Source organism: Eptatretus burgeri, chromosome 8 (genome assembly GCF_056783735.1).
Source record: "Eptatretus burgeri isolate ZD-2024b chromosome 8, Ebu_testis_v1, whole genome shotgun sequence".
NCBI lineage: Eukaryota > Metazoa > Chordata > Myxini > Myxiniformes > Myxinidae > Eptatretus > Eptatretus burgeri.
The window spans coordinates 78,211,384-78,224,258 of NC_140968.1; the positions used below are offsets into that span (position 1 = coordinate 78,211,384).

Genomic DNA, 12,875 nt, shown 5'->3' on the forward strand with positions numbered 1-12,875 from the left:
GCAGAGCTGGAGGTGGCAGAGTTAAAGATGCTGCGATTCTCGTTGGGAGTGACGAGGATGGATAGGATAAGTAATGAGTGTATTCGAGGGACAGCGCAGGTAGGACGGTTTGGAGACAAAGTGAGAGAGGCGAGATTGAGATGGTTTGGACATGTGCACAGGAGGGAAGCGGAGTATATCGGGAGAAGGATGTTGAAGATGGAGCCGCCAGGCAGGAGGAGAAGAGGAAGGCCAAAGAAGAGGTTCATGGATGCGGTGAGGGCGGACATGCGGGTGGTTGGAGTGTCAATGGAAGATGTGGAGGATAGAGCAAAATGGAGACAGTTGGTCCGCTGTGGCGACCCCTAACGGGAGCAAGCCGAAAGAGGAAGAAGAGGATTCATGGTTTTTCACTGGCGTATTGATGGTTTTTCACTGGGGTATTCATGGTTTTACACTGGGGTATTCATGGTTTTACACTGGGGTATTCATGGTTTTACACTGGGGTATTCATGGTTTTACACTGGCGTATTCATGGTTTTACACTGGCGTATTCATGATTTTTCACTGGAGTATTCATGGTTTTTCACAGGCATATTCATGGTTTTTTCACTCGCGTATTCATGGTTTTTCCCTGGGGTATTCATGGTTTTACACTGGTATATTACTGGTTTTTCACTGGGGTATTCATGGTTTTACACTGGGGTATTCATGGTTTTACACTGGCGTATTCATGATTTTTCACTGGAGTATTCATGGTTTTTCACTGGAGTATTCATGGTTTTTCACAGGCATATTCATGGTTTTTTCACTCGCGTATTCATGGTTTTTCCCTGGAGTATTCATGGTTTTTCACAGGCATATTCATGGTTTTTTCACTCGCGTATTCATGGTTTTTCCCTGGGGTATTCATGGTTTTACACTGGTATATTACTGGTTTTTCACTGGGGTATTCATGGTTTTACACTGGGGTATTCATGGTTTTACACTGGCGTATTCATGATTTTTCACTGGAGTATTCATGATTTTTCACTGGAGTATTCATGGTTTTTCACAGGCATATTCATGGTTTTTTCACTCGCGTATTCATGGTTTTTCCCTGGGGTATTCATGGTTTTACACTGGTATATTACTGGTTTTTCACTGGGGTATTCATGGTTTTACACTGGGGTATTCATGGTTTTTCACTGGGGTATTCATGGTTTTACACTGGCGTATTCATGGTTTTTCACTGGGGTATTCATGGTTTTTCACTGGGGTATTCATGGTTTTTCACTGGGGTATTCATGGTTTTTTACTGGGGTATTCATCGTTTTCACTGGGGTATTCATGGTTTTACACTGGGGTATTCATGGTTTTACACTGGGGTATTCATGGTTTTACACTGGGGTATTCATGGTTTTTCACACCCATATTCATGGTTTTACACTGGCGTATTCATGGTTTTACACTGGCGTATTCATGGTTTTACACTGGGGTATTCATGGTTTTACACTGGGGTATTCATGGTTTTACACTGGGGTATTCATGGTTTTACACTGGGGTATTCATGGTTTTACACTGGGGTATTCATGGTTTTACACTGGCGTATTCATGGTTTTACACTGGCGTATTCATGATTTTTCACTGGAGTATTCATGGTTTTTCACAGGCATATTCATGGTTTTTCCCTGGGGTATTCATGGTTTTACACTGGTATATTACTGGTTTTACACTGGCGTATTCATGGTTTTACACTGGTATATTACTGGTTTTTCACTGGGGTATTCATGGTTTTACACTGGCGTATTCATGGTTTTACACTGGCGTATTCATGGTTTTACACTGGCGTATTCATGATTTTTCACTGGAGTATTCATGGTTTTTCACAGGCATATTCATGGTTTTTTCACTCGCGTATTCATGGTTTTTCCCTGGGGTATTCATGGTTTTACACTGGTATATTACTGGTTTTTCACTGGGGTATTCATGGTTTTTCACTGGTGTATTTATGGTTTTTCACTGGGTTATTCATGGTTTTCATTGGGGTATTCATGGTTTTACACTGGTATATTACTGGTTTTTCACTGGGGTATTCATGGTTTTTCACTGGTGTATTTATGGTTTTTCACTGGGTTATTCATGGTTTTCATTGGGGTATTCATGGTTTTTCCCTGGGGTATTCATGGTTTTCACCGGGGTATTCATGGTTTTACACTGGTATATTACTGGTTTTTCACTGGGGTATTCATGGTTTTCACTGGGGTATTCATGGTTTTTCCCTGGGGTATTCATGGTTTTCATTGGGGTATTCATGGTTTTTCCCTGGGGTATTCATGGTTTTCACCGGGGTATTCATGGTTTTACACTGGTATATTACTGGTTTTTCACTGGGGTATTCATGGTTTTCACCGGGGTATTCATGGTTTTACACTGGTATATTACTGGTTTTACACTGGCGTATTCATGGTTTTACACTGGCGTATTCATGGTTTTACACTGGCGTATTCATGATTTTTCACTGGAGTATTCATGGTTTTTCACAGGCATATTCATGGTTTTTTCACTCGCGTATTCATGGTTTTTCCCTGGGGTATTCATGGTTTTACACTGGTATATTACTGGTTTTTCACTGGGGTATTCATGGTTTTTCACTGGTGTATTTATGGTTTTTCACTGGGTTATTCATGGTTTTCATTGGGGTATTCATGGTTTTTCCCTGGGGTATTCATGGTTTTCACCGGGGTATTCATGGTTTTACACTGGTATATTACTGGTTTTTCACTGGGGTATTCATGGTTTTCACTGGGGTATTCATGGTTTTACACTGGTATATTACTGGTTTTTCACTGGGGTATTCATGGTTTTACACTGGCGTATTGATGGTTTTTCACTGGGGTATTCATGGTTTTCACTGGGGTATTCATGGTTTTCACTGGGGTATTCATGGTTTTTCACTGGCGTATTCATGGTTTTTCACTGGGGTATTTATGGTTTTACACTGGCGTATTCATGGTTTTTGCCTGGGGTATTCATGGTTTTTGCCTGGGGTATTCATGGTTTTTCACTGGGGTATTCATGGTTTTTCACTGGGGTATTCATGGTTTTTCACTGGCGTATTTATGGTTTTTCCCTGGGGTATTCATGGTTTTTCCCTGGGGTATTCATGGTTTTCACTGGGGTATTCATGGTTTTTCACTGGGGTATTCATGGTTTTTCACTGGCGTATTTATGGTTTTTCCCTGGGGTATTCATGGTTTTTGCCTGGGGTATTCATGGTTTTTCACTGGCGTATTCATGGTTTTTCCCTGGCGTATTCATGGTTTTTTCCTGGGGTATTCATGGTTTTTTCCCTGGGGTATTCATGGTTTTTTCCCTGGGGTATTCATGGTTTTTTCCCCTGGCGTATTCATGGTTTTTTCCTGGGGTAATCATGGTTTTTCCCTGGGGTATTCATGGTTTTTCCCTGGGGTATTCATGGTTTTTTTCCCTGGGGTATTCATGGTTTTTTCCTCTGGGGTATTCATGGTTTTTCCCTGGGGTAATCATGGTTTTTTCCCTGGGGTATTCATGGTTTTTTCCCTGGGGTATTCATGGTTTTTTCCCCTGGGGTATTCATGGTTTTTCCCTGGGGTAATCATGGTTTTTTCCCTGGGGTATTCATGGTTTTTTCCCTGGGGTATTCATGGTTTTTTCCCCTGGCGTATTCATGGTTTTTTTCCTGGGGTAATCATGGTTTTTCCCTGGGGTATTCATGGTTTTTTTCCCTGGGGTATTCATGGTTTTTTCCCCTGGGGTATTCATGGTTTTTCCCTGGGGTAATCATGGTTTTTTCCCTGGGGTATTCATGGTTTTTTTCCTGGGGTATTCATGGTTTTTCCCTGGGGTAATCATGGTTTTTTCCTGGGGTATTCATGGTTTTTCCCTGGGGTAATCATGGTTTTTTCCCTGGGGTAATCATGGTTTTTTCCCTGGGGTATTCATGGTTTTTCCCTGGGGTAATCATGGTTTTTTCCCTGGGGTATTCATGGTTTTTCACAGTTTTTCATGGGATATCTGATTTTTTTATTTTTCCCCCTCATGTATCACCAACCGCCAGGAACCTCTCCCCCATTTTCCCATTGAAACAATGTCCCACTATTCACGGATTCGCTATTTGCAGAATTTTCCAGGACCACATCCCCCGCCGATAGCTGGGTCTTTCAGTCAATGTACACATCTGTGTATTCCTATTGTGTATGTTCCCTTTTCTGATTGGTGTTTCCTGTCACGAGTTACTTGGTGAATTGAACTTAAACTCAAACTTTTATCAGTTTTTGAGACTTCAATCAATGAAATAGTATTCTATATGCTGACATTTTGTTGCCAATGTGGTCTGTCGGTCTGAAATCAGGACTGCTTGGGGGCAAGGGCAATTTTGTGATTGTATTGTTTCACTGTAAGTCGGAAACTGTGCAAGAATGTTTGTGTCTGCCATTGTCAATTTGTGTTCCAACCTTAGTGGTGTAATGGTTGGAGTCCGGGAGGTCGGCGGTTCGAATGTTGGCCGAGTCATACCAAGGACATTAAAAATGGTGCGTGCTGCTTGCTTGCTTGATGATGAGCATTTAAAAAGGATAGAGTATGGACAAACAAGCAGAGGTTAGGAATAATAGTGCAAGCTTTGATGGGTTTAATCACCTCCTCCTGTGTTAAAGTTCCTTGGAAGAGAACTCGTGTGTGTGTGTGTGTGTGTGTGTGTGTGTGTGTGTGTGTGTGTGTGTGTGTGTGTGTGTGTGTATGTATATATATATGTATGCATATATATATATATTTATTATTACCAAGGCCATCTGCAGTGGACGGAGGTAATGTTTTCACCCCTGTGTGTTTGACTGTTTGTTTGTGTGTCAGGATATCTCAAAAAGTTGTGAACGGTTTCGGACGAAATTTGGTGAACAGGTTGGGTGTGTGACAAGGACTAATTGATTCAATTTTGGTGAAGATCCAGATCCGAGTGGAGGTCTGCACTCTATGGGTGCTCTTTAAATTATTATTGTCATCCATGAATACAGATTTTGTGAGAAGTGGTTGAATGTTAAACTGTGGAACAATAACAACACGATCCAAAATGTTCCGATGTCGATGGTGCTTTTCGCCTGTCAGATGACCCTTTCCAGAGACGTGGTTAAGTTTGCAATCATAATAGGCAGCCCCATATCATATCGGATCTGCTACCAAATGTGATGGAGTCCAAAGTGTTATTTTGTATCTCGGCTGTGTTAGGTTGCTGCCACATTCGAGTTCTACATCAGTTGAATGCAGGAGAAATCAGCTCTCATCAGACCAATTGATCTTCCTCCAGGATGTGAGATTCCAGCGTTGACATATCTGGCACCATGCAGAGTGGGAGGTTTCGTGTTCTGGGGTGAGAAGAGGGTGTCTTGTCAGTCTACTGGCTTTGCAAACCCACAGCACAAAGCCAGTTCCGGACATTTCTCATGGATAACCTTATGATTCAGTGGCATAGTGGTTGGCGCGTTCACCATAAGTCAAGGTCGGCGGTTGAACCCTGGCCGGTTCATACCAAAGACTTTACAAATGCTATGTGCTGCTTCCTTGCTTGATGCCCAGCATTTGAAGGATAGAGCACAGAAAAAAAAAAACCCCCATCGGTTGACATCCAAGGAGAGGATGAAATTCCTTGATTGACTCACTGAGTGCTGAGAGAGAAGTCATGTCATAAAGAAGTGACGTCACTGTGTTTGTGTAAGAGTCAAGTCTGGTGTTGTCTCATGTATCTGTCTGTGTACATGATTCGTTTTGTAGCTCCTCCACGCATCTTACAGCCAACAACAACAAAAACCAACCAAGGGAGATATTCCATTCATGCCACAGCACTTTGCTTGTGGTGAAAGGAATACATCTCACAAGCCTGATCAGAGCTGCATTTTCTTTGTTAGAGGTTTTCGGGTAACATCAGCCATTCATTCTCTGTTTATTTGGACTCGCCCGAGTAGTCAACGCTGAATGGAGTCCTGTGAGGTGTGTGTGCTCTGGGCAGGTGTCATCTTGTACGTGTAAAAGATATAGGTGAAACACAATTAAATCTTTGTATTTTGTTGTTGTTGCTGTTGTTGTGAATGCTACATTAAAAAAAAATGGGGAGGTGTCACATATCTGAGGATCATGTACAGGCTGTTAATATAATCACGCTTTGGGAGTTAAACCCTTCATCATATCCTGTGTATTTGGACCCACCCTATGTGCAGCCACTGAAAAACTGAAAACGTCGTGTATGTGTGAGAATGGATGTGAACACCAGAACTGTATGGGACTGGAACCTGGATTTGTTTTTCACCCGGTTTGGTTCTGTCGTAAGGAATAACTGGTAGTTTCTGTGTCTGAAACCTCATGTTAACATCTGAAGAGCAATTCCGAATGAATAAGCTTGAGGTGTAGTGGTTCTTCTGTTATTTGGATGTTTTGGATAAAATATTTTCTGCTGTATTAGTTGGGCGTTCCTCTTCCCTCTTCCATGTGTATATAAATGGGAAGCGCAGACTATTGGGGGGGAAGAAAATTGACAGTCAAGAGTCGCTTCTTTGTTTACCAGGCCACGTTGGAGTTTCAACCTTTTACTGTATACAAAGTCAAAGCTCTTGGAAGAGCTACAACATCAGAACGGATCAGGACGCAGCAGTACACAAGCAACGGTAGAAAGAGGAGGGAAACACCAATGGCAGAGTTGAGGGACAAAATAGAGACGGACAAATAAGGAATGAGGGGAAGGGGGGAGTGCACTGGGTGGACAAGATGGATGCAGAACTAAACTCCCAGAAAGAAAGAACTAGAAATTTGGTAGAAGGTGGGCTTGGGGGTGGGGGGGTGGAGGTGTAACGGTAGGGGAAGGGGTGTCAACGCCGGTAGATAATTTTCAATGGGGAATGATTGATCTGAGATGGTGGTGAGCAGTTGGCCTGAAGATCAACCTTGCTGTGTATTCAAAAGCAAAGTGCAGAGCTGTTCCATAACGGTGGATGCACAAGAAACTGACTTGTTCAAATACCCGGAGTCTTCCCCCATCTCTCTCTGCACCTCGTTTCGTCGAGCTCCTCCATGAGCCTCGACTGTGTCAATGAAGGTGAGGTGGGTGCAGATGGTGGTGAAGGTTCTCGTGAGGGTGAGGTAAGTGTCTACAGCAGTGAGGGTAGGGTGAGTGTATACAGTGGGTGAATGTGGAGCAAATGCAGGCAGTGATCAGGATAGAGTGAGTGCACACAGTGGTGAGGGTAGAGTGAGTGCACACAGTGGTGAGTGTGCAGAGAGGGCAGGCGCTGGTGAGGTTGGAATGCAGATAGGTTGGATTAATGGCAGCGATATAGATTTTGGTCGGGGGTGAAACTTTAATACAGTATTTGGCTTCTTTGTTCTGCAAGAAATAAAGTAGACAGTTGTATATTGTTTAGAAGGAGCAGGAGTCATGGATATTGAAGGAAAGTTAACGAACAATATAATTGGTTTGTGCTGGAAGATGTTGGCTGTGGTACATGTCAAAGCAAATGTTATTGATAACGTTAGAAGGACTTATTTGGAACACAGAACCAGGAAGTTACAAGATGTCAAAGTGTGATAGGAAAGGGAGAATAGAAAGAGGTTTCACAATCTGGGTAAAAGACGTATCGAGAGAAAGGGTGACATAATCGAGGGAATTAATGTGGATAATAACTCTGTCTTAATCAAGATTAGGGCTTTTAGAGGAGTTTCTAGTAAGAGTCAAGGAAGTAAAATAAAGTGCTATTGTCATATTAGTTTAACTTCAGTTGTGGGGAAGATATAAGAGATGTTGATGATCGATCAGATGGAGATGGAACCACCTCGATAAATTTAAATTATAATTTTATGAAAGGGAGGTCTTGTTTAACAAATTTATTGGAGTTCTATAAATCAGTTTATCATTTGATGGACGATGGAATTGCAGTAGATGTTTTACACCGAAACGTTCAGAAGGCATATGATAGGAGGTTGCTAAGGTGAGGGCTTGTGGAATGGCTGGGAGAGTATCTAACTGGATTGAAAACGAGCTTAATGATAGGAAAGAAAGAGTCGCTGTGAGTGGTAGGATGTCTGGCTGGGTGGTTGTAAGTAGTGGGGAGCCACAGGGATCAGTACCAGCCAGGATCCTTATCCTCACTATAGCTCACAGACTGTTGTTTGTTTGTGTGTTTGTCGCACTACTCCTCCTACAGTTCTGGGCCGATTACATCCAGACTTGCTACATAGGATGAGCATGACCCAATTTGGTGCAGAGGGGTGTTAAAAAAATACTTTTCAGTGGTCTTGGGAGTGGGGAGGGGCACAAATTCTCTATGTAAATGTGTATCATGTCACGCCGCCTCCAGGTGGGCGAGGGTATTACATGTCTCCTCCATTTACAGTGCAGTATTCCTGTCCCACGTTTTCCGGTGCAGTGAGGTGTTTTAAATTATAAGCAGTAGGTATGTTTTTGGTTTATGCATGTAACCTGGGTTATTTTTTTTGCCTACACAGTGCTGTCAGCTGCCTATACACTGCTCAACTAAATGTACGCGTCAGAAGAACGTGTTGCATGCTTGAAACAAGATTGCCTGTCGGGCAGGTACTCTGCTCGTTATTCATAATTTACATCAATTATTTGGACAGTGGGGTTAGGGAGTCAGCTTTCGAAATGTACAAGTTATACAAAGCTTGTAGTTAAGGTACACAATAGAGAGAGAGAGAGGTGATCATATTCAGGAAAGTCAGATACTTTCATAGATTGGCCAAAAGAATGGCAGATGCAGTTTAACATAAAGAAATGTTAGATGCAGGGATGAGTAAGAATAATGAGAATAGGGATGACATGATGCAAGGGGCAATATTGGGGCTTGTCACACAGCAGCAGGGTTTTGGGATATGAGGGCTTCGCAGAGCACTATGGGTGAATGGACTCGGTTTTCAGTTGTATTCGCACGGGGAGAAATTGTAAATTTAGAGGTAATGATAACACTGTGCAAGAATGTAGTGAGGCCTCATTGAGAATATAGTTTACAGTTTTAGTGATCACATTTGAGCAAGGTCACATGTTATCACATCTCCCGCGATGACTCTGAGTCTTTGGGCCTCTCACTCTCTCACCGCAGGCAGGTCGGTGGTCTTTCTGTCTTCTTCCGTCTCCTCTCTGGTCTCACCCCCCTGCTTTGTCTGCGATATGTCTCCCCCCCCCCCCATATTTCCGCAGGGTGCTCAAGGTTCACCAACAACCCCCTTCTGGTAAAACTACCAAAATCACTAATCATTGCTCACCTTCACTCTTTCATTCCTCTTTTTTCCCACCTTTGGAGTAAACTCCCACACTCTCTTCAATCCCACTCTTCCCTCCAGGCCTTCAAAACAGCTGTTCACCACCACATCTTATCTTCCCCCATCCAAAACCATGATCTTTTCTACCCCCGTTAATCCACCTCAAACCCACCTCCTTCAAATTCCCTGCTTTCCTTCCTGAAAGTCCCTGTGGTGTCCATCTTGTATTCCCCATGTTCCCCGCCCCATCCTTCTCGATTCCACAGATCTAATGTCTCTGTTCTCCACTGTTTATCCTCCCCTCTCCCACCCCTCTTGTCTCATGCCCCCCTTGCTCTGCGTTGTGTGTTAGCTCTCATACGAGCCTCGACAATGTATTAAAAAAGTCATAGCTGCCAACAAGAGGGTTCAGTGTTGAGTAATTATATCGATTCCAGGCCGAGCTATATTCAGATATGAGGATCATCTGGGGGATGCAGGGCTTTGTACATTAGAAAGGAGGCAATTTGTAGGGATGTGATAGAGATGCTAAAGTTAGTGAAGGGTATGGACAAAATAATTGTGCAGAATAATTTTTCAGCAGAATGGACAGTGACATGACCAGTGGCCAGAACCTGAGAGTAAAGAGGAGGATTGGTCGGATGATGAGAGGAGTCTTTTACTCTGTAATTAACACATGGAATAGTCTTCCTGAAAAAGTAGTGGCAGCAATAGCAGTAGGTCGGTTTAAATTGGAATTAGTTAGGTACTGTATGTAGAAGCATTCGGGATAGATGGGTACATGAACATCGGCAGGACTGGTCGGGAACTTAGGTATGAATGGGTGGTTGTATACACGAGAAACACCTGCTCACTTTGGGAGCAGTTTGGGGGAGCTAATTCCTCGTCTGCAGCAGGGGTCAGTAAACCACTTGCACTGTGACATGTGTACAGGCAAAAATTCATTTACCCCCCCCTCCCCCCAACTACTCAAAGGGTGGGGGTTTTGCCCATGACCTGACCCTGGGTACGACCAACCCATATGCAATTTATTTTATTATGCTCTAACAGGAACACAAACAACACTAATCAACGCTGTTTATTTATTACGTCATAAAAGGTGCCATTCGTGGCTGGACATAGATACACTTGCTCCATCTTGTATAGATGTGTCGTGATTGTAATGTTTGTGAGAGATCTCGTCAAAAAGTGAACGGGGTGTCGCTGTTTGATCATTCCTCACCCTAAATCCATCTACATCCCCACAAAATATATCAAAACCACCCTGGTGATGTCCTTGCCTCTGCCTGCCCCATGTTCTCCCACAGTGAGATGAATTTGATTAACTGATACGTGTGGTGTTGACAGAGCACCAGGCATGGGCTCATACACATGGTGTTAATATAGCACAGATATGATGCAGCAATGGTCGCATCTTGTATCCAGATTCCTTGTGTTTTCCTAAAAAAAAAATTCAACTACCACTATTTTTTATTCACAACAAAAGTTTCACGTGAAATGTTTATTTTGCGAAATGGATATTTCTACATGATGTTTGCATCCGAAGTCGCCATCAAATTGTGGATGAATGGCCGTCATTGTTTCACTTGCACTGTATGTGGTCTCTCCTGAACCCATGTGATCAAAACCTCTCGCGCTTCCACATCGACCTTACTCATGTCTGACACAGTAACGTATCTGGAACACAACAACATAGAATATTATTTGCACGTGGATGGTAACAGGACATTTGTGGCACCTTGTACATCTATGTGGCTTGATTTGTTACCTGTCACCGAAGGTGGAAGGGGGTTATGTTTTCACCCCCGTCTGTCTGTCTTTCTGTTTTGTCTGTGTGCAGGATATCTCAAAAAGTTGTGGATGGATCCGGATGAAATTTGGTGGGCAGGTTGGGTGTGTGACAATGACAAACTAATTAAATTTTGGTTTAAAAAACCGGATCCGGATCCAACTACTAGAATTTTAAAAGTGATTCTTCGCGATTGAGAAATGGGACCAAAAACGATTTATAGCACAATATCTCAAAAAGTTGTGAACGGCTTTGGATAAAACTTGCTGAACATGTTGGGAATGTGACAAGGAAAAATTGATTCGATTTTGGTGAAGATCCGAATCCGGATCCAGATACAATAATTTTTTTTTATTTCGAAAGTGATTCACCATTGAGAGATGGGGCCAAAAAAAGATACATAGCATGATATTTCAAAAAAAATATTGGGCCCGATATGTTCCACTGAATCGGGCATTGCATGGTGGAGGTATGCACTCTCCGCATACCCATCTAGTTTTGATTGTTATTATATCTGCCTTCATTTCGGGCAATTGAATCAACATTGATATGTAACTGCTGAACCTTAATTCAATTATTAGTACACGACCACTTTTGATGAAAGGATAAAGAGTAAAGGCATCTCCGTCGAGCGACAAGAATAACATCTATATATACATGAATGGAAATCGATTCTGGCTTCTTGATCTGTGGATTAAATGAGGTTGGAAGAACCTCCTAATTGGGAAAGGAGAAGGGTTGAGGTCTTCATGCTGGAAATGCAACCTTATAAACAGACTGAGCAAGCTGACGAGCAGATACGGAACATTTGAGTAAGGATGAAAGTATCAATGACAAGAAAGTCTGTAGATAGATTCTTGTCATGAATTCAATCTGTTCCAAGACATCCTTGCTTTTAATCCTCGGTGTGTGTTATAATCAGGAAGCTGTAAGAAGCACATTCTTGAGTTGCAGTGAAAAAGGCAACTCCAATGAAATGTAATATGTTTATCTTACACCAGCAGATCCCAGTGGGAGGTATTTAAGAACGTGCATGGAATTATTCAGACTTCTTCCGACTCTGCGTGGATGAATATCTCCGAGGCATCTTGGCAATCCCAAAGGTGAACTTAAAAGATGTTCCGTGCGGTTTATTACTGAAACGCTGGATTAAGAATTTCACTTAGTACAATTTTTTTTTCTTCCAATTCTTGTTTTTCAACCTGATATCAACGACGACGTCAGAATTGCTGAATGGGAAAGACTATTGCTATTCTCTGACCTTAAAAACCCCATGGTATCTTCGGTATCTGAATGCTCTTTGGGTTACCGGTATTGTACCTGACAATCGATGCCTGACAATTCTATTGAGTTGCCAAATGAGGATAATTTCAAACTGGAGAGGGATTGAGTTCAGACTCTTCATGCTTGAACTGTGTAGAAATATCAAGGTGATGAAAACGACCAAAAGCATAACAACTGAAGATTTTCTCTCTGAGAACAGTACAATGCAGCAGGTACATGAAGTAACCAGAGAGTTGGTGTCAAAGCCACCCAATACTCGCCTCTTAATACATTTATCGTTTTTAAAAGACTGGTCTAATAATATTTTTTATAAAGCATTGCAGTGAAGTCTGATCCAAATAATTTTAAAGCAATATATGTATTTGCATATTGTAATCAGTAAAAAATAGTGTGGTAGATAAAAACATTAAAAAGGAAATAACTTGTACCAAAAACTTTAACATTTTCACGCTCACGCTGACGCTCACGCCGGGGTATCGCTATAGCTCTCTGTTCTTCGAACAGGCGACCTAAAAACTCCAAATATGGTCCACAAAGTAATGTA

At 42.2% G+C, this 12,875-nt stretch overlaps 1 protein-coding gene and 1 long non-coding RNA gene across 4 annotated transcripts in view; one reads left to right on the forward strand and one right to left on the reverse strand.

The window, feature by feature from the left end:
* The window catches only part of LOC147022116 (myosin heavy chain, skeletal muscle-like), a 29,543-nt gene extending 18,627 nt beyond the window's left edge, over nt 1–10,916 (reverse strand). The window contains 1 exon segment of the mRNA XM_085893530.1: nt 10,845–10,916. Within this exon segment, the coding sequence (XP_085749656.1) occupies nt 10,845–10,916 (72 nt within the window).
* LOC147022114 (uncharacterized) overlaps nt 1–12,875 on the forward strand; it is a 118,222-nt gene that overhangs the window by 47,036 nt on the left and 58,311 nt on the right. For all 3 annotated transcript variants that reach the window (XR_015061067.1, XR_015061066.1, XR_015061065.1), the window contains exon 2: nt 12,049–12,150. This is a non-coding gene — a long non-coding RNA (uncharacterized LOC147022114). The remainder of the gene's footprint in view (nt 1–12,048; nt 12,151–12,875) is intronic.